Genomic DNA, 19,488 nt, shown 5'->3' on the forward strand with positions numbered 1-19,488 from the left:
CCAAAAGTTGATCAAATGTCTACATTATCCCGCTACGGTATGCTATTAGTCACTCCCTGGAACTTTCTGGAGTAATATAGAAGGCGAAGTTGCTAGAAGAATCGAGGGGATGCGCACGGGTATATAAGCTGGGGCGCTCTCTTAACTGCTTTTCAACAACATCTACTATTCTCAGCAGCAAAATGACAATCTTCTACAACCAACCAAGCGACTTGAACGAATTGAGCAGAATCAACGAATTCAACTTTCCTATAGAATTCTTCTTAAAGGATAATGCACCAGTCAAGCACAACGCTACTCCTTCTACATCTAAAGCTAGGTGAGTAATCGTTGATGGCGATGATTTCATTTGCTGACGTAGCTGCCAGACTCGATCTGATTCAACATGACAACTCGTACGAAGCGAGAGTAGATCTGGCTGGTTACAAGAAGGAGCAGCTAGAAATCTCTATCCACGACCACAAAATAAGTGTCAAGGCTAGCAAGCCAGCTGAAGAAGAATCAAAGAAGTCGGACGAGCAAAGATACTTAATCAGCGAACTCAACTCAGCTCCTTCAATCAGCAGAACGTGGAGACTCCCAGAGCACATAACAGAGGACAATATTCACGCCGCCTACGATAACGGTTTGCTCACCCTCAGATACTCAAGACACGCGCCCGAATCTGAACCAAAGAAAGTGCTAATTCGCTAGAATAATATGATAAATTAATTGTTTGCGCAAATTCATGAATATCTTTACGATCTCAAATTCACTAACTCCCTGGTGTGCTTGAATTACTCAAACGCAGCATTACATTTTAACCTGTAGAGTCTTAAAGCTAATAACTAATTTTACAAAAAAAGTCCACCCCAATTATTGACACAAGTTGAGAAACCAAACAAACAAATTTTAGCATTATTTAGCAGTGCTGTTGTTTGTTTAGTATAATATTATACCTGCATGATTAAGCTGGCCTGCAGTACACTTGATGTTGCATAACTTTCTCACCTCAACTCCGCAAAATACCGAACATGCCTCGGTGTCCCGGAAGGCAGGCTTTGACATATTCTCGTAAAATTAAGCAATCGAAATTCACTTGGTATACAACCAAAATCTCAACATTTCAACGCGTCCTGCATCCTGGCGAATTTCACGTGCTCTGTATAAATACCAAGTCGTGACGTAGCGCAGCTATCAGAAAGATCTACTGTATTGAGATCCGGTTGACAGAGAAACCCTTGCCGAAGAAACACAATGACTAAGCCCATCAATATACCGCGCTGGAGTTCCGACGGACAGAGATGGAGATGCGCGAATTCTGCATGCATCAGGTGGATTGAAGCCATGTTTCCAAGCTGCCCATACTGCAGCTATCCCCGTCCATCGAGCTAGTGAAAAATAGAGCGGAATTATCAAGGCGAATTAGCCCAACCACTGTCTCTTTGTGTGCATATATAACAAAGAACACAAACAAACCAATAGCATCAAAATGAACAAAATGTCTGTAGATATCACAATCCAGTGAATAAGAACATCCACTCATGTATGTAACATTATCAGAATGCAACAACGCACAGGACTTGAAAGCTGCCAGAGCATATTACAGAAAACCATATACATACTGGGTACGACTACAAACTCTTATCGCGTCATACACCGCAATGTAATTCTGAGTCAGTGCACGTCTGTAAGGCACCAGTACATTTACAGCTGCAGTAATATTCACGCTTACACGTTGTCACATCGTCACATCATCACAGCATCGCAGCCTGCACTGTGACGAATAAGATTGGATTTCGGCGGACAGAGGGGTGGATAGGAGTAATCGGCCCATGCTAGTGTTGGCCGAACCACCATGTGTGCAATTGCAGCCAAGGTGAGCGAGTCGAATTGTTCATTCCCAGCTCGTCCAGCTAATCCTTCTAGTCACTACAAAACACCTCCACGACAAACCCTAAAGGAAAAACGATTGAGGAAACCACTTGGGTTTGTCGTTATTGCCGAGGCCGTACTCCGCTAGAAGAGTTCTATTGCAGAAAGTGAGCGTACACCACCTTTCACTCACAACATAACTCACAAACTCACAAACTCACAGCGAGAGATGCTACAACAGTTGGAACTACTGTATGGTTTAAAGATATCACATACACAATACCAAACATGTCTATGATATCAAGTTTTCATTTATGAATTAAGTGCTATATTAGGTGGATGTTAGAGTATCATGCTGTCACATTGCTATGCTACAATGTATGTTTCCATGCCTTTATTCAGAATATTGTAGAAAGTGCGTCTTCCGGTTTGGCGAGGGCTGTTGCCAGTTGCTCCGTCGTCTTTTGACGGGGTGCGAATGTGAATCCTAAAATGAGTTTTAGTAATGCACCATCTCATAATCCCTTCTACTCACCCGCAAAGAGGCCCCTTTCGACTTTGTTGTTCTTGTCTTGCATTGCTTCGATTTTGAGTTGCTTTTCTTTGACTTCGGCGTATTTCACTAGTCGCTGTGGTTAGAAGAGCATATAAGAATGGGTCTAACCCACCCATATCTTCAGGATCGTCAAAGGCATCAAAGTACCCAGCATCCTCCTCAGAGTCTAGTGCAGGTATGAATGGCGCTGGTGTCTCGCGCAGATTGTCCCATGGAACGTCGCTAAGGAAGGGGTGGCTTTTTAAACCTTCGAGTGTAGCTATACGCGTTTCCAATGGCGCGATGAGACTGGTTATTGCGTCCCAAGCCGTATCTGACAGGTTGAAAATCAAGTCTTCTGGTTTGTCGTAGACAGGTCTTCTTAGCACCTACGAGTATGTCAGCAACAGTCAATCAGCACCAATAACTTACCCTCTGCCAGTTGCGCAAATTGGTCCAGGTCTCATCAGATGTTGCTCCCGAGAATGGAGGGAAACCAGCTAAGAACTCAAACAAAATACAGCCTAATGACCAGTAGTCGACGGCAAAGGAGTATGGCTTGCCTCTAATAACCTCTGCAGCTAAATAATCGGGACTACCGACTATACTATCTGCCCATCTAGCCTGGTTGAGCTTCATAGATTTGAATATGGATCTGCGCTCTATTGTGGATCTGTAAATAATGTCGTTCTCCTTCACTTCATCGAGTTTGTGCTTGAGGGAGTCTAATCTCGCAGGGTTAAGCGCACCTGTGGCCAAACCAAAGTCGGTGAGTTTGACATGACCAGAGCTATCAACCAAGAAGTTCTCCGGTTTGAGATCGCGGTGAATGTATCCAAGTTTGTGTAGTGTATCTATACCCATGAACATTTCAGAAATGTAAAACTTGGCGTGTTCTTCTTTCAACACGCCCGAGTTGTTCAGGAGAGTGCGGAAGTCACCACCAGGAACGAACTCCATGGCAAGGAAGACGCTATCGATGTCTTGAAATGCGTACAACAGCCTGACCAACCAAGGTGATTTGGCTGTAGTGAGAATGTCACGTTCTATCAAGATATGCTTAACTTCGTCCATCTTCTGTAGCGTTTTCTTGCGCATTTGCTTGAGCGCGCAGATTTCGCCTGTGTCTGCTTTACGTGCGAGGTAAACTTCACCATAGCCGCCTTGACCAACCTGGCAAATGATGTGGAAGTGGTTAAACTTAACTTTAGTGCGTCGCTTGCGGCTGCGAAGGGATTTAGAAGGGCTATGTCTAAATGCATAATCACCCACAGCAAGGCTCTCTCTCTACCGCAATAAGACTTCCAATCCTTCTGAGCAACGCGGGTATCTTGAGTATCTTGTAAATCAGAAACCTTCTGATCTAGCCTCTGCTTGCGATTGTGTATATATCCCAATAAATCAAAGTAATAATCATAAAAGTCTATTCAGCTGTATGAGACAACCTTAATCGGGGTTCCTAAGTTGACTCACACAACTGCGCGACTGTTGCCTTACGCTGCACTTCTGGTTTCGACAGTATTTCCCTTTCGCGTGGTGGTAATGTTGACATTTTGAGATTAAGAGCAATTACGCGCAGAACGCGTCTTCGAGCAATTCGATGACGACGCCGCAAAAGAAATTACTGAGCAGGACACTATCAAAGTGCGTGAATGCTTATTATTATAATTCTCAATCTTATACGCCTTAGTGAGCCTTCTTCCACGGACGAGCAACAACAAAACCTTCTTAAACTCGATAAGGCAAGGGATCGTATGGCTACACTGCAGCTTGCCCTTGATTCACATTCTAGCGACGTTAGAGAGCGCGTCATGAAGCGCAAGGCTGATCACGCAAAGGCATTGAATGAGGAGAAGGAGAATCAGTCTCGGATAAAAGAGGAAATCGAGAATCTGAAGAAGAAGGAGTTTGATGTCGTGAGAGATATTGAAAGAGAGAGACAGGAGGTGCAGGAAATGAAGGATCAAATCAGCAATTACATGCGTGAAATGAGATCACATTCTACTAATAGAGACGGCTTGATTGCTGAAATAGAAGAGTACAGGGAAAGAATAAACAAACACAAAGACATGATTGAGAGCGAGAAGAAGACTCTTGATGGTCAGGCTGCGAAGAATGCTCCTGAATTAGCCTTCTTTGAGCAGAAATTGGGTTTAAAGTTGAGAAGTAATAAACGTAAGTGGATGTTTAAATACATAGCCACCCTAACACCTCCAATTAACACAGTCGACTGCATTTTCCTTGCTTTCTCTCAAATCGATGACCGCCAACCAGACAGACAATTTTCAATCGAATTGGATTTGAGCGAGCCGGAGTATAAAGGTTAGTGTATTACGCATTAATGCACCCCACTCACCCACTCACCCAGTCGTATCCTGCAATCCACGACCAGACGAGCTCGATTTGCTCCTCCATGAGCTCAACAGTTCCCGTGGCTTCTACACCTTCATAAAGCGTATCAGAGGGGCTTTTAGAGGTGTAGTAGTAAAAGAGAAGCACGCTTAAGCTCATACTGCGTTTTGTACTTATATTCCACCCGATCCTGCTTGTTGTACCTTACCCATGACCTCCACTACCGGCCAAGGCCTGCTTGGCGTCGCTGTCGCCGTCGCAGCTACATACGTCATAATTCAGAACTACCAAGACGTTGAGGATGCTTACCTTATTAATTACGCCACTTCCCACCGACGATTCACTCCGACTAGCCACAGCTTCAGCTATCCGCTCACGCTAGCCCTTTTCAAGCTTGATAATAGAAGTGAGAGGAGTAGGCTGTTTAGAGAGTCTAGGAGAATGTGGTCGCTGTTGAGAGTTGATCCCCGCGGCTATCTCACCACTAGCTACAACGATTTGTCTATAATCGCTAATCTGAGGCGGACACTAGATGACAGAGGGTATAGCGAGAATACCGCTCACTCTGCTTATCTAATGACAATGCCTACCACTCTCGGAATGTCCAATATCAATCCACTATCGATATACTTCTGCTATGACGACAAGCGGAGGCACACTCTGACGATATTCGAGGTGGGCTAGGCTATTAGTGTATCCGGTATGTATTTAACATCCACTCCTAGGTACACAACACATATGGCGAAAGGAGTATGTATATCATACCGAACGACGACTCTACGCGCATATCCTCCAGCGAATATACCCATCAGAGCTTTCAGCCACGCTCCTTCTTTGTTTCCCCGATGAATGACAGACAGGGCTTTTACAATTTACAGGCGTCTGTCCCGTTCAATTCTCAAAATCAACTGAGACCACCTAAAATCAGAGTCACTTATTACGACCAGGACGAGAAGCTCAAGTTTACTGCCAATTTGGTGCCTTCTGGTGAGGCAAATGCGCGAAAAATAAGCCTCAAATCGGTCGTTATACACCTTTCCACCCGCCCATTCACTAACCTTCTCACATTCGCTCGCATACTCTACCAAGCACTTTACCTCCATTATTTTAAAAACCTAGCATTCTATCCCAAACCTAATATAGGCGTGACGCTAAACACCAAAGCCAATCCAACACAGTCGCTGGACGAGTCAGGCTCGTTGGGTTTCGATGCAGAGCCGTATTTGTGTTTTCATGCGAGAAAAGCGATTGAGAAGACGTTACACAGCGCTGTACGACGTCATTCACGTGTCAAAGTGATCATCACCTACACAGATCCACTGATATCTCCTACCGAAATTGGAGAGGGGGCAGATGACACACTCACCTTGAACATTCGCTCTTACGAATTTTTCACACAAATGCTCATCTCGCCTAACGTCGACTACATCATCAATGTGCTTGGTAGCAGATGTGAAGATATGGTGCGGATATCAGACGATGATTTGTTCAGGCGTCTGTTATCATTAGATGAAAATTCCTCGTTATCAAATAACTCCACCTCCAGCCATGCCTTCACTGTGGCCAACTGGCTAGCAGGTCTTCGACGAGCTCATGCTAAGTGGATTCTTCATCAGTCTCCAGATGCTACAATTGATTTTGACGTGAGTGGAACGCAAGCCTTCGAAAAGCCTCTGGGGGATAGCTGGATGGTGCTTATAATGGCTATCGCGATCTCGGTCCAGCTCCGACTTTTTGCATTTTTATTCACGCTGTTGGGTGTCAGATTTAAGCCCCGTCAGACGCCTTGGAAACCCCTGGATAGATTACAGTAAAGTGACTCTAGGAGCTTCAAATATTATCCACATGCACATCACCTCCATCACCTCGGGCATTGTACCACAAATCTGAATCACTGATTATGTGTGCTTTAACTCCAATGGAAAGTTCACAACAAGATTAATGACAAGATAAGAAGTGCTCATTCGTAAGAAAAATAAAATTTTGGAAATCCCGACCATTCGGTACCTCGATGCAAGACAGTCACCAGGAGATAAATTATTGGTGATATCAAGTCACTGGTGGGTTTTCGTAAGGAATGTGCGAGGCTAGAAGAGAGCAAAAGGGGTTTTAGAGGCATGTAGCGCAGCTGTTCATGAACGGAGTAAAGCTCCTTTTAGGACGTGCTTAAGTCGCGCATAGAACAGTACCCACTCCACACTTTAGAATATGAATTTTGAACAAACAAGTCTTGGACTGTGACTGTGAATATTAATGCTGAATGTCTCCTAACTGCTATAATGCTATTCATTAGTTTTGCTGCGCAGATGCAGCAGTATTCGAAACAGCCAGACTGCAATGAATTGCGAGTAAGCGCACCTCAACGCCGAATGAGACCAGCGGGGAGCAGCTTTAACAACGACTTCCTGTACATGACGTATCGACTGCTCAATACTCCGACGAACAATGAGCTATTCAGCGAGTCTCGCGCGAGTGAGCGATACAGAGCTGTTTTATACTTACTTGACGCAACGAGAATTCAGGATGGGCCGTTTGCGATGGACAGTAAACGCAATGTAGACACAAATGGTCATGGATGGAAACTGTACTGATCAGAAAAGTTTCCTCACTCAACGCAGAGTTATTCATTAGCGCTTCTTTGTTGGCAGGGTTCACTATAGCGCTGATTTACGCTGAATGGTGGCTTCTTAAAATATTCTATGAGATGGTTGAGATTGAGTAGTTTCGTGTCTTACACTCTGGAGACCATTTGATAGACTCCAAGATGGAATAACCAAGTCGCGGGGCTAGATGGGGGCGATATAGACGCATAAACGCAGAATTAAACCATAGACTACTAAAATATTCATTACCTACACGCCCACTTGTACACTCATGAAATAATAGACGACTACGCCTACGTCGCAAATTCTGAAACATGTCTGAAAATATATATATCATATCCTAAAAGGGGTGAATGAGGGATATATGATTAAAAAGTTAGATGTTCATAGTCAGTCTCAAATCTATTTGCACAGCTTTTCCGAATATTACCTTGCCAAATCCGTCAAATAGCGATCAGGAGTTAAAAATTTACCATACTTAATCAATGGCGATATTGTACAGGTAGTGCACCATGCTGCAATACTTCCAAAGCGCAATACTGCTACTGACAATATTTGCAGTGCAGAAGGAGTACACGGAGCAGCGAGACTGCTATGCATTGCGAGTTAGTGCGCCACACCGCCGAATGAGGCCAGTGGGGAGCAGCTTCAACAACAAATTCCTATACGTTCTGTATCGACTGCGCAACACTTCAACGAGCAATGGGCTATTCAGTGAGTCCGCGCAACGCACCGCCTCGCTGCTGAGGGTGTCACCTAGCATGTATTTCAGCGAGCACTACTCGCGCAGTGGCTACTCTATTCTCGACAACCTTAAGCAAGTACTCCGCGAACGAGGCTACGACCCCGATGCAATGTGCCACACAGTCTGGCTGATGACGCTGCCGATCACGCTGGGCATTTCGCATGTGAACAATGTATCAGTAGCGTGGGTGTATGCGCACGGTAGACCCACTTGCACCATCTTTTGCACGCATAATTCCTCCGGTCAGAGACACGTCTATCTTGTCGATCACAATAAGGCGGGACAGGTGCAAGCGGCGGCGAAGTGAGTGGATGGTGCAGCCATTGCAGTAGCAGCATTAACCATCATACAGAGACAGCGGGTACCAGTACACAGCCACTATGGCTCGCGCTCACCATGTCTCACCCACCGAGCCGCGCAGCGGGTACTACCGATTCACATGGACGAGTCCGTTCGACGGTGGAGGATGCGAGTGTAAGTGCAATTGTCAACACGCCCCGCGGAAGCCGAATTTCCGCACGACGGTGTTTGACGAGCACATGCAGGCCCTGCTAGTGGGCAGGCTGGAGGTGGAATCGGTGGAAAAGATGAATGCGACGAGTGTCGTGCACCTACTCAAAGACTACACCTTCTCCAATATCAAAATAGCCTTGCAGTTCGTCAAGACAGGCTGGTATATGCACGTGAAGCGTGGGCTGCGCGTGCATCCAGCACCGCCTCTGACAAGCTCGCGAACGAACCCGACCCAGACAGGAGATATGACAGGCTTTATGGGCCTGCCTGCCCAGCCGGTGTTGAGCAGGTGGGCGCAACGTGTGGTGGAGAGTGTTCTGCTGCATACGCTCAATACACGCTATCGTGATGTGTGCATCCGGTTCGAGTACACGGATCGGAATATAACACCGGTTACACTCCTTGCTCGCAATGCGGGCGACACATGGCCATCACAAGCCATACACACCCTTCACATTACAATACGCTCGTTCGAGTTCTACAAACAACTCCTCATTTCACCTAACCCGATGTATGCGGTGGATGTCCTCACCCAGAATTGTGAAGACCTCGCCCGGGTGAGCGATGCACGGTTGTTTGTCGACATATTCAGCGCGACGAGGATAAGTGATGGCCGTAGGTCCGTTGCGATAGAGAAATTACGAGGCGCATACGTGAGAATGGTCTCTGAGGGCACACATGGCACACACGGCCCACAAAATGTCGATGGCAAAATTTCACTCCACGTCGAGTCGTTCGTTAGCGCTTCGTGGATGACAATTTTCATCATTACGCTGATATACTTGGAGTGGTGGCTGATTAAGAGTTTCTATGAGTGCACTGGGATTAGAATAATCCCGCGTCTCACCCCTTGGAGACCGTTCGATCGACTACAAGGGAAGTGATGAGGACTTGGGATAGGGTATAACAGATAACGACAACAAGCACGTCTTTAATAAAGATACTAAACAACTATTCATGATGCACACTATTTTTAACTTTACTGTATAACAATAAAATATCCCATGACAAGAGTACAAAAAAGAAGGAGAGCGAAACAACTAAAATCTCTGCTTGAGTCTAGCGCCGACGACTTTGAGGTGATTGTAAACCTTTCCTGGAGGACTACCCAAGATCAGGCTGCATATGGAATCCTTACAGAGTCTGCAGTTGTTGAAAGCGCCGAGAATGTGAATATGAGTGTCAGCGAGGACGATTCTAGTGCGTGTAGCATTCTCGAGCGCGAACTTGGTTTTGCCATTTTGACCAGCGATTCTGCCAATAGCGCGTGAGAGGTGGTCTCCCTGCAGCGATTTCACATCCTTCACTTCGAAGCTGTCGATGTAGAGGTCATCGAGTCTAAGCAAGGCAATTGCATCCTCGACAGCAAAACCGAGGGCGTATGCCTTGACGAAATCGGCACCTTTCTGGAGGTGGCCGGAATCATTCGTGTGCTTCGAGGAGCGCAGTTCAACGGCTCTTTTTTGAGGGTTCATGCGCACTTGCAGCTTGAGGAGGTCGACTAAAGGGCCGTAGATGTTCACCCAGTCTTTCTTGAGCGGGGACATTCTGTGACCGGGTATGAGAACGCCTGGGAGAGTGAAATAGTGAGAAAAGATAAAAAGGCGAATAAAAATCCACTCACGCCTCGTCTGGCCTTTCAAATCAACAGAAGTGGATTGCGTCTTCTTGGCTGGAGCGAAGACGGGAACGTCTTGGGTGTCCATGGTTTCGTTGGACGTAGACACCATTGGTGTTTCTGTGTCGATCATAACAGAGTCGCCCATTTGTAAATTTAAATTTTAGTGTGTGGATGGGCGGGAGTGAGTTGATAAGAGGATATTTGGGATAGTTGAAAATATTCCAAGCAGAGCTAACACAACAAATCATTTGAATTTATGCATGAATTCATCGTACAGGCGTTGGTTGTTCGGTGTGCTTATGCCTTTGATGCGTGCTTGGTTGATGATATAACCGTTGAGAAATTCAACTTCCGTGTGTGTTGCAGGCTTTCTACGCTGATGAATATCAGTGTGAGTGCTGTTATAGTTGAGTGCTGTTGTGTTTATTATGTTTTTGGTGTAAAGATGGGTTGAGTGGTGGTCTAGGTCTAAAACAGTGCAGCATTCATCGACTATGGAGTGTACGAGCTCATTGAAGTGGATCAACTCACCGTTTCTACAATTTTGTAGCGTGGCTAGCGCGTTTATGGCGCAATTGGCTGTGAGTTTGAGGTGTGCGGTGTGTTGGAAGGTGGGAGTGTCCAGGATGTGTACCTTGATGCCATCTAGCTGCGATAGGGTAGAAAGAAGTGAGTTTGAATTGTTATTGAGCTGTTGATTGGAATTGTACGCTGTTACATTGAGTGTACCACCGTTGCTGGCTTCTGTGAGTATGCCATCTTGAAACGCAGCAGCCATACTGAGATTAGAAATTAGAATCTGCTGGCTATACTTGTTTATAGCCTTAGGCTCTAAAAATCCGAGTCCATTTTGCAAAAATAAGATGCTAGCGTCTGGTGCTAGTAGAGGGTGGATTGTTTCAAGTGAGTTTAAAGCATCATTAGCTTTTGTAGCCACGACTAGCTTTTTAATAGGGTTATTGTGTGATTTATTAGGTGTAAAAAGCCCCTGTCTGCCATCAAACAAGGAATATCTAATGAAACCCCCAAAAGACTTGAAATTACATGCATAATTTAAGCATTTCAAGTGGAATTTACACGCCAACAAACTACCAATAGCACCCATACCAATAATATTTATCATTTCAATTTAATTTAATTAATATCGTTGTACGCTGTGGGTGTTGGCTGGTTGGAACTGAGTGTGCGGATACTGTTGCCTTGTAGTTGAATCCATCCAACACGCTCTCAACAATTCCAGCTGTGAATGATTCTGTAGACAGATTCTTCAAATCGCTTGGAATACACACGCTGCGTGATAGAAGTGGTGTGTTATCTGTAATCATAAATTCATTTGAATTTTCCTTGGATCTTTCAAGGCTGTCTGCTGGCTTATTGAAGAGTGATTTCCATATCTTTGGGTTGTTTAGATGCGCTTACATCTATCTAAATCGCTACACACCGGCGTATGAACCATCTGCAACACCTCAATCAAACTAGTTGGCTGCTTGGGATTCCTACTTGCGCCTTCCGCCCTCCATCTCATCAACTCCAACTGCCTCTGCCCAACTCGATATCCCAGCCAATTCAACTTACTCTCCAGCTCACCGATCCCATCCACTCGATTTAAATTATAATTTATTATTTCCCCGAATAACAATGCCCAGCTACCTAACGCTACCTCTTGTGATTTCAACCCCTCCATCGCTTTTCAACAACGTCCATCTCCGCCACCAATCTCATTCAATTTTCTACTCATTTTTACCCGAATTTCCTTTTATCCTGTAGATCATGATCCTGCGATCATTTTGCACTAAAAATCTCGTCCTCAAACCCACTCGATGCACCGTACCTTTTACCCTATCAAACAATGGCAATCGGATACTCTCGAGACCATTGTCTTTGTCTTCTATCTTACCATTGCGTAGGTCTCCCAACAACGCCCCAAAAATACGGATGCCCACTGCGAAACTCATCGACGTAATCAAAACTGAGCAATCAACCTTCTCCAAAGGCGTAATTTTCCTCGCCATCAGCTCATCAGTGTCGCTCATTATACCCGCCTCTATTGGTTCTCTCATTGACCTCTTTTCCGGTGCTAAACCGGATGCTTTCTTTGGCTACTCCCTTACCAGCGTGACGTGCGCTTTAGGAGGTTTATTCGCTGTTGGTGCAGCAGCCAACGCCGGCCGCGCCATGTTATTTCGTTTAGCTGGTCAGCGTATAGTGAACCGCTTGCGCGTTGACGCCTACTCAAATGCGCTCAAGCAAGATGTAGAATTCGCCGATAAAGGGAGTGGGGAGACTCTCTCTCGTCTCACCTCCGACTCAACAATCCTTACTGACTGCGTAACGCAATCTCTTTCCGACGGTCTGCGCGCGAGCGTGTTCAGTGTGTTTGGGCTGTGCGCCATGTTTTTCATCAGCAGCAAACTGACGACGGTAATGTTAACGATAGTGCCCCCAATAGCTATCGGAGCGGTGTTCTACGGTCGCTACCTGAAACGCCTCTCGACAGCCTCGCAGGATGCTCTCGCAGACGCTAGTAACTTAGCCAACGAGCGTCTAAGCGCCTTCCGCACTATCACAGCATCCAACACACAGGATGGGGAAGCTAAGCGGTTCTCCAGAAAGATAGATACTGTCCTGCAGCTAGGTAGGAGGGAGGCGATTGCGAGTGGTGTCTTTTTCGGCAGTACGGGGTTCTCGGGTAACCTTTCCATCCTCGCACTGTTGGCATACGGTGGTCATCTTGTGGGATTGGGTGAGATTACTATAGGCAACCTCTCTTCTCTTCTCCTTTACTCGGCTTATGTGGGCAGCTCCCTCTCTAGCCTTACCTCGTTCTATAGTTCTATGATGCGCGGATTGGGCGCCGGTGAACGCGTTTTTGCACTGATAGAACGTAAGCCGCAGATCAAACTGGGCGAAGGATACGATTTGGCTAGTGTGCTCGGAGGCAAATCTAGCGGAACGGTGCGGTTCGAGCGCTGTGCTTTCACGTATCCGACGCGACCAGATGCGACGATACTGCGTGATGTATCATTTGATGGTGAGTGTTGAGTGTTGAGAGTGGAGGGATAGTGAATCCTACCCAAGCAAGACTAGCACTAAGACTGAGACTGACACACCATACAGTCCCTCAAGGCCAGAGTGTAGCGATAGCCGGACCATCTGGTGCGGGCAAGACGTCGATCATAGCGTTATTACTGCGCTACTACGATCCAAACGGCGGGCGAGTGACATACAACGGTCACGACATACGCGCCTTCACACCTGAGAGCTGGCGAGAGATTATCGGGGTAGTAGACCAACGACCCGTGTTATTCGCGGGAACGATCGAGGAGAATATAAAATATGGTACAGAAAATGCAAGTAGTTTCGACGTGTACAATGCAGCTATGCAGGCGAATTGCGAATTTGTCAAACAGCTTCCACAAGGTTTCCACACTACAGTCACGCCGTCGTCGCTGAGCGGTGGACAGGTGCAGCGGATAGCTATTGCGCGCGCTCTCATCAAACGACCCGCTTTGCTGGTGCTGGATGAGGCGAGCAGCGCGCTGGACGCACAGAGCGAAGCGCAGGTGAATGAGGCTATAAGACGCATCCTCAACCAGTCTCAGACTACCGTTATCGTTATCGCTCATCGGCTCTCGTCACTGCGTAGCGCGCAAAAAATAGTATGTCTTGAAGACGGCGTCGTTAGTGAGAGCGGTAGCTTTGAAGAACTAACTAAGAGCGGAGGCGGGAGATTCAGACGCCTGATGGCTGAACAGCTGTCGAGTGCGGCAGGCGGGGCTGGTGAGCTGCAGTATAGCCGCAAGGTGGAATAAAAAGGGGTAGGATTTGTGAGGCTAGTGCTGTATATAGACATGTATAATGCTTTCAATAGTTTGACGCCAGCATCGAGAAGATCTTGCATCTTGCACAGCCACGGCGAGGATCGATAATGTGTGGGTGAGAGAATGCGGGAGAATGTAGAATGGATAAACCAACACCCCAATCGCAGCGCAATTGCAGCCGCGTAAACAATTTCAGGCGTTCAACACGACGTACTCGGTACAAGAGGGGTACTCGCTGCACAAGGAGCTCGGACAGGGGGCGTATGGTGGGTGGATAGTGGACTTGTGGCAGTATTCTCAGGTGCTTCAGGCTGCGTCGTCGCGGGGAGGCACGATGCCAGCGGGACAAAACGTGAGCAGCGACACAGTCGATACACCTCAAACTCACTCCACTCAGTGGCCATCAAGAAGCTCAGAGGTGTTTTGTGGGTTTCGTAGTTGTGTAGAGGTGTCTGGCTGACTCAATCAAGCTCAAAAGTGGGCAAAACGCATACACGCGTACAAAGCACACACACTCACACAAACACACCAGACCATCCTCACCAAGCGCGCGCTGAGGGAAATCAAACTACTCGATCATTTCCGCGCACATAAGAACGTGGGTGAAGCGAGTGGGGCGGCGAGGCATCGTCTAATAGCATCCTCGTCAGATAACATGCCTCTACGATATGGATATTGTCGACTACTCCAACTTCAACGAGATCTATCTGTGTGAGTTGGGGCATTCCAGGTAACTGAGACATTTATATTCTACAGACGAAGAATTGATGGAAGCTGATCTGCACGCCATTATCAGATCAGGTCAGGCTCTCACCGACCAGCACTACCAGTCATTCGTCTACCAGACCCTCTGCGGGCTCAAGTACATCCACTCGGCTGACGTCATCCATCGTGATCTCAAACCAGGCAATCTCCTCGTAAATGCCGACTGCGAGTTGAAGATATGTGACTTCGGCTTGGCAAGAGGGTATCAATCTGATCCACTCAGGGCTGGTCTTGCTGGTAGCGCTGGGTTCATGACTGAATATGTCGCTACTAGGTGGTACAGAGTGGGTTTATCATTTATGAGGTAGACGTATCATTCAACTATATAACTACAGGCACCCGAAATCATGCTTAGCTTCGCTAATTATTCCACCTCGATCGATATTTGGAGCGTCGGGTGCATTCTCGCTGAACTTCTCGGCGGAAGACCCATTTTCAAGGGGAGGGATTATGTGGACCAGGTGGGAGTTATATTGGCATGCAAGTGGCACTCAATACTCACACTACACAGCTCAACCAGATACTGCATGTCCTTGGCACACCATCGGAAGAGACGTTGAGGAGGGTTGGTAGTCCGCGGGTGAGTGAGCGTGGCTTGCGAATTTAACTGATCAACTCACACCACACACACACAGGCCGTCGAATACATTCGTTCACTCCCCATCAAGCCTCGCATACCATTCGAGCGCATCTACCCGAAAGCTAACCCACTCGCACTTGATCTCCTCAGCAAAATGCTGACATTCGATCCCGCCAAGCGAATCACGTGCGAGGAAGCCCTTAAGCATCCTTATCTGGCTGGTGGGTGGGGTGTTTTTTAGTTTGGCTCACTCTCACAAACCCTATAACCAGTCTGGCACGATCCCTCCGACGAGCCGAGCTGTAGGGAGCGCTTCGATTTCGGCTTTGAGGTCGAAGATAGCCCTGAGGGTATGCGCAACCTTATTGTAGATGAAGTTAAGTCGTTCAGGAAAAAGGTGAGGACGCCGCTGGGTGTGCAGCAACAGCAAGAGCAGCAGGAGAGGGAAAAGATGGAGATGGAGATGGAGAGGGAGAGGGAGGAGAGGGAGAGGGAGAGGGAGAAGCAAATGAATGATTCGGCTACCGCGCACTCCCTCCCCGTTCCATCGAGAGAGGAATTGCAGCTCGCGGACGACACACAGAGCCTGACTTGCAACTACACCACTGGCGAAAGAAGCGACCAAGGCAGCTACGTCCTCGACGATCCTTCTGTAGAGCTGGAGAGAGAGCTTGCGAGTACAAGGATAGAGTGATGTAAGTGGAGGGTATGAGGAATAACCAAGACAATAAAATTTTCATTTCTTCCGTCATGTCATCTTAAAGTCGTTGTACGCCGACGTAGTAGCTTGCTGGACGTTGTCGAGGGTACTTTCAGGGAGTGTGTCTATTTGAGTGGCGGGACACCCGCTGAAGAGGGCGTACGGGGGGATGACGGTGTTAGGAGGGACAACGGAGCCTGGAGTGAGTCTGGCGCAGTCCTTGATAACGACGAAACGACCCTGGGGAGAAGGATGTTAGGATAGGTGTATTAGATAAGTGCCACTCCACCCACCACCACACACCCGCGTCCAATGTCGACATAGGAACCTACGGCCGCGGCTTCCAACACGGAGTGTGCACCGATTGAAGTATAATCACCAATTTTCATCGGGTAGTAGCTGAAAGTGCCTTTGTATGTCTTGTACGCCGGCCGCACAACGCAAGCCTCATCGAGGATGGTGTATTTACCAATATTCATGGCTATAGAGGGGGAAGGACCGGCGCGTTTAAGATCGCCGCGGATGATGACGTCGGCCTTTATAATTACGTTGCCCGAGAGGACTATGTTGACGGGTGCGCAGATGGTCGCCTTGCGGGAGATTCTGTTGCCTGTGTCCTGTGTGCTGGGAGATGAGCAAGGAGAATAACAACACGGGAAGCTGCACCCACAGTCTCTATCCATAAAGAATCATTTTTGAATCGCGTCGTCATGGATGTTGGCGGGCAAGGTGGGTTGATAACACACCGCCATGGCCACACTCGCGGAAAAACGGAAACCATCGCTGAAAGTGGCTAAGCCCGCACAGCGATACAGACCTGGACAGAGACCGGTGCAGGCGGAGGGGAGCGATGGCAGTGGGAGTGAGAGTGAGGATGAGGAAGAGGAAGACGGCGACGACTATGAGAACGAGAATGGGAATGAGAATATCACTGCTCTTGATACTATCGATCAGGATATAAAGCCTGATATCAAGCCTGATACTCGTAACATGGCTATCAGCACAAATATCAAGGATTTGGATATCGGCAGAACTCAAGTCAAGCAAGAGTCTGAAACGGGCGATAACCAAGAAATTAGCCAAGAAAGCAGCCAAGAAAGCTCAGAAGAAAGCTCAGAAGAAAGCTCAGAAGAAGCCCCAGCACCCCGTCTTAAACCAACATTCATACCAAAGTGGGTGCATCCATCTACACACACAGGACCATCTAAGTAGCCACTAACTAGACGCGCTCGCGAGACCACCCTACAGCAGCAGAAACAGACCCAAGATTCAGAAGAAGCGCAAAGAAAGAGAGAAGAAGCAGATGAAGAGCGGAAACAGGCGTCGATTGATATGGTGGCTGACAGTATACGCAGGGAGATGGCAGAGAAGGACGCTACACAGCTCATCCCTGATGTAGACGACACAGATGGTCTTGACCCACAGGCTGAATTCGACGCTTGGAGGCTGCGTGAATTGAAGCGTATAGAGCGACATGAGGTGGCTAAGAAAATTCGCGATGAAGAGATGGAGGAAATAGAGCGTAGACGCGCTATGCCAGAACACGAACGCATCAAGCAAGACACTGCCCTCGCTGAACAGAAGCGCGACGAGAAATACAAAACCAGACAGGGCGGTACTTATATGCAGAAATTCTGGCATAAAGGTGCTTTCCATCAGGATATGGATGTCTTGAAGAGAGATCTTTCTGGACCTACGGAGAATCAAATCGACCTTGGTAAACTCCCGCAAGTGATGCAAGTGAGAGATTTCGGTAAGATCAAGCAGACAAAGTATAAGACGCTTAAAGACGAGGATACTAGTGTGCAGAATACTACTAAGAAGAAGCGCGATGACGTTGGTGATAGTAGATATAGACAGCAGGAGGATATTGATCGGGAGGACAGTAAGCGACAGAAGGTGTCGTAGTTGTAGTACAGTCGCAATTGCAGTCACATTATGTACTTGTATTTATATTCATTGTCAGAGTGATGATGCAAAATAATTGAAAACCCCCTAAGCCCCATTAAACACGGCTATTCTCCCCAGCTGGAACATTAAGTAGTATACCATTACCACCACCATTTCCAGAAGGAAGGAAAGTAACATTTTGATTTGTGCCGTTGGACAATCTAGTAGCGATATCCTTTGAAGCTTCAATTCTTCTAAGAGTGAGTATAGCCTCACCATACTTATCCATAGCTTTGGAAACAGTCGACGCAGCTTCAGCTTCACCTTCACTCCTGATAATGTTAGCTTTTCTCTCCTGATCAGATTTCTCAACAACAAATCTAGCCCTTTCAGCTTCTTGCTGAGCAATTTGCTTCTGTTCGACAGCCTTTGTGAACTCTTTACCGAAAGTCATATGAGTGATTGAGACGTCCTCCAATTTGATGTTAAACTCATCGGCTCTTTTGAGAAGATCATCGCGTATACGACTAGAGACAACCTCTCTTTGGGTGATTAATTCAGCGGCATCAAACTGAGCAACGATAGCCTTAAGTACTTCGTTACCGATCGAAGGCAGGACTCTTTCTTCATAGTCTAAACCCAAACCCTTATAAATTGTAGGCAGTCTTTCAATATCAGGTCTACTAAGGACTCTTAAAGTGAGAGAAACCATTTGTAAATCTTTGGAACCAGTTGTAGTGGCGATGTTGCGAGGCTTTATACGGCAGTCATAGAGGATTGCTCTTTGTAGCCAGGGGATGAGCAAGTGAGTACCTTCACTAGTCGAAGTATCCTTAACACCAGAGAAACGATCGAATAGGACAGCCTTGAAGCCACCGGGGACGTCGTAGATAGAGGATTGTAAGAATGAGACGCCAATAGCAGCGGGTACAAGTAATTTAGATAGTGCGTTTGGTAAGGCCATTTTGGTGTTGGGAGTTGTTGATCGTTACTTGTTACTGGTTAACCGCCAACTACCACGTATAAAAGGTTTACTAGTAAATATTTCTAGTCTTTACATCAAATTAACACTATTAGTTCACAGTCATGTCCGCAAAAATATCAAACCCAGAGTTGAAGAAGGTTGTCCAAGTGATTTGCTTGTAAATTACTAGCTAACACTCAACAGTACATGGATAAGCGTGTTCTTGTAAATCTACAAGCAAATAGAAAGGTTACCGGGCAATTAAGAGGATTTGACTTGTTCTTGAATCTAGTGTTGGATGATGCACACGATGAATCTGTTGCGGGTGAAAAGAGCAAGATTGGTCAGACTGTAGGGGGTACAACATATCTATTAATCACTATTCACCAAAATCCCCAGGTTATCCGCGGAAACTCAGTAACTTCCATGGAATCACTCGAAGCAATCCCAAAGCAACGGACATGGGGACAAAGGCAGTATTAATATATTAATTAATTTAAATTTTAAAGTATTTTGTACATTTCATCCTTTTTACCTTCCCTTAC

The 19,488-nt window shown here is 46.7% G+C and overlaps 12 protein-coding genes across 12 annotated transcripts; 7 read left to right on the plus strand and 5 right to left on the minus strand.

Moving 5' to 3' along the window:
• Positions 1-182: 182 nt before the first annotated feature.
• J056_000209 (23.2 kDa heat shock protein) lies at positions 183-693 on the plus strand (the record flags this gene model as incomplete). Its single annotated transcript, XM_009267607.1, has 2 exons — positions 183-319; positions 369-693. 2 exons carry the CDS (start codon positions 183-185, stop codon positions 691-693), a joined length of 462 nt encoding a protein of 153 aa, XP_009265882.1.
• A 1,559-nt stretch (positions 694-2,252) lies between these two features.
• On the minus strand, positions 2,253-3,941 carry J056_000220 (Serine/threonine-protein kinase sid2; the record flags this gene model as incomplete). The annotated part of the gene is made up of 6 exons (XM_009267618.1): positions 2,253-2,341; positions 2,390-2,476; positions 2,523-2,778; positions 2,822-3,614; positions 3,662-3,812; positions 3,863-3,941. The coding sequence occupies 6 exons, from the start codon at positions 3,939-3,941 to the stop codon at positions 2,253-2,255; spliced, it is 1,455 nt and encodes a 484-aa protein (XP_009265893.1).
• Positions 3,942-3,989: 48 nt separating this feature from the next.
• J056_000232 (Kinetochore protein spc25) lies at positions 3,990-4,894 on the plus strand (the record flags this gene model as incomplete). Its single annotated transcript, XM_009267630.1, has 4 exons — positions 3,990-4,033; positions 4,080-4,564; positions 4,616-4,711; positions 4,758-4,894. 4 exons carry the CDS (start codon positions 3,990-3,992, stop codon positions 4,892-4,894), a joined length of 762 nt encoding a protein of 253 aa, XP_009265905.1.
• A 57-nt stretch (positions 4,895-4,951) lies between these two features.
• On the plus strand, positions 4,952-6,555 carry J056_000243 (uncharacterized protein; the record flags this gene model as incomplete). The annotated part of the gene is made up of 2 exons (XM_009267641.1): positions 4,952-5,416; positions 5,467-6,555. 2 exons carry the CDS (start codon positions 4,952-4,954, stop codon positions 6,553-6,555), a joined length of 1,554 nt encoding a protein of 517 aa, XP_009265916.1.
• Positions 6,556-7,856: 1,301 nt separating this feature from the next.
• Positions 7,857-9,486, plus strand: J056_000254 (uncharacterized protein; the record flags this gene model as incomplete). The annotated part of the gene is made up of 2 exons (XM_009267652.1): positions 7,857-8,392; positions 8,442-9,486. 2 exons carry the CDS (start codon positions 7,857-7,859, stop codon positions 9,484-9,486), a joined length of 1,581 nt encoding a protein of 526 aa, XP_009265927.1.
• Positions 9,487-9,642: 156 nt separating this feature from the next.
• On the minus strand, positions 9,643-10,368 carry J056_000265 (Pre-rRNA-processing protein pno1; the record flags this gene model as incomplete). The annotated part of the gene is made up of 2 exons (XM_009267663.1): positions 9,643-10,172; positions 10,227-10,368. The coding sequence occupies 2 exons, from the start codon at positions 10,366-10,368 to the stop codon at positions 9,643-9,645; spliced, it is 672 nt and encodes a 223-aa protein (XP_009265938.1).
• Positions 10,369-10,467: 99 nt separating this feature from the next.
• On the minus strand, positions 10,468-11,001 carry J056_000276 (2-dehydropantoate 2-reductase; the record flags this gene model as incomplete). Its single annotated transcript, XM_009267674.1, has 1 exon — positions 10,468-11,001. The coding sequence occupies one exon, from the start codon at positions 10,999-11,001 to the stop codon at positions 10,468-10,470; it is 534 nt and encodes a 177-aa protein (XP_009265949.1).
• A 992-nt stretch (positions 11,002-11,993) lies between these two features.
• Positions 11,994-16,083, plus strand: J056_000287 (Mitogen-activated protein kinase SLT2/MPK1; the record flags this gene model as incomplete). The annotated part of the gene is made up of 14 exons (XM_009267685.1): positions 11,994-13,254; positions 13,341-14,026; positions 14,095-14,155; positions 14,212-14,310; positions 14,355-14,396; positions 14,442-14,469; positions 14,515-14,521; positions 14,577-14,642; positions 14,695-14,755; positions 14,801-15,093; positions 15,145-15,270; positions 15,321-15,389; positions 15,445-15,610; positions 15,662-16,083. The coding sequence occupies 14 exons, from the start codon at positions 11,994-11,996 to the stop codon at positions 16,081-16,083; spliced, it is 3,387 nt and encodes a 1,128-aa protein (XP_009265960.1).
• Positions 16,084-16,137: 54 nt separating this feature from the next.
• J056_000298 (Dynactin subunit 5) lies at positions 16,138-16,801 on the minus strand (the record flags this gene model as incomplete). The annotated part of the gene is made up of 3 exons (XM_009267696.1): positions 16,138-16,329; positions 16,383-16,706; positions 16,760-16,801. The coding sequence occupies 3 exons, from the start codon at positions 16,799-16,801 to the stop codon at positions 16,138-16,140; spliced, it is 558 nt and encodes a 185-aa protein (XP_009265971.1).
• Positions 16,802-16,839: 38 nt separating this feature from the next.
• J056_000309 (uncharacterized protein) lies at positions 16,840-17,997 on the plus strand (the record flags this gene model as incomplete). The annotated part of the gene is made up of 2 exons (XM_009267707.1): positions 16,840-17,261; positions 17,313-17,997. The coding sequence occupies 2 exons, from the start codon at positions 16,840-16,842 to the stop codon at positions 17,995-17,997; spliced, it is 1,107 nt and encodes a 368-aa protein (XP_009265982.1).
• A 97-nt stretch (positions 17,998-18,094) lies between these two features.
• J056_000320 (Prohibitin-1) lies at positions 18,095-18,943 on the minus strand (the record flags this gene model as incomplete). Its single annotated transcript, XM_009267718.1, has 1 exon — positions 18,095-18,943. The coding sequence occupies one exon, from the start codon at positions 18,941-18,943 to the stop codon at positions 18,095-18,097; it is 849 nt and encodes a 282-aa protein (XP_009265993.1).
• A 122-nt stretch (positions 18,944-19,065) lies between these two features.
• J056_000331 (Small nuclear ribonucleoprotein G) lies at positions 19,066-19,426 on the plus strand (the record flags this gene model as incomplete). The annotated part of the gene is made up of 3 exons (XM_009267729.1): positions 19,066-19,110; positions 19,148-19,294; positions 19,343-19,426. The coding sequence occupies 3 exons, from the start codon at positions 19,066-19,068 to the stop codon at positions 19,424-19,426; spliced, it is 276 nt and encodes a 91-aa protein (XP_009266004.1).
• Between the last annotated feature and the right edge of the window lie 62 nt (positions 19,427-19,488).

Source organism: Wallemia ichthyophaga, assembly GCF_000400465.1.
Source record: "Wallemia ichthyophaga EXF-994 unplaced genomic scaffold scaffold1, whole genome shotgun sequence".
NCBI lineage: Eukaryota > Fungi > Basidiomycota > Wallemiomycetes > Wallemiales > Wallemiaceae > Wallemia > Wallemia ichthyophaga.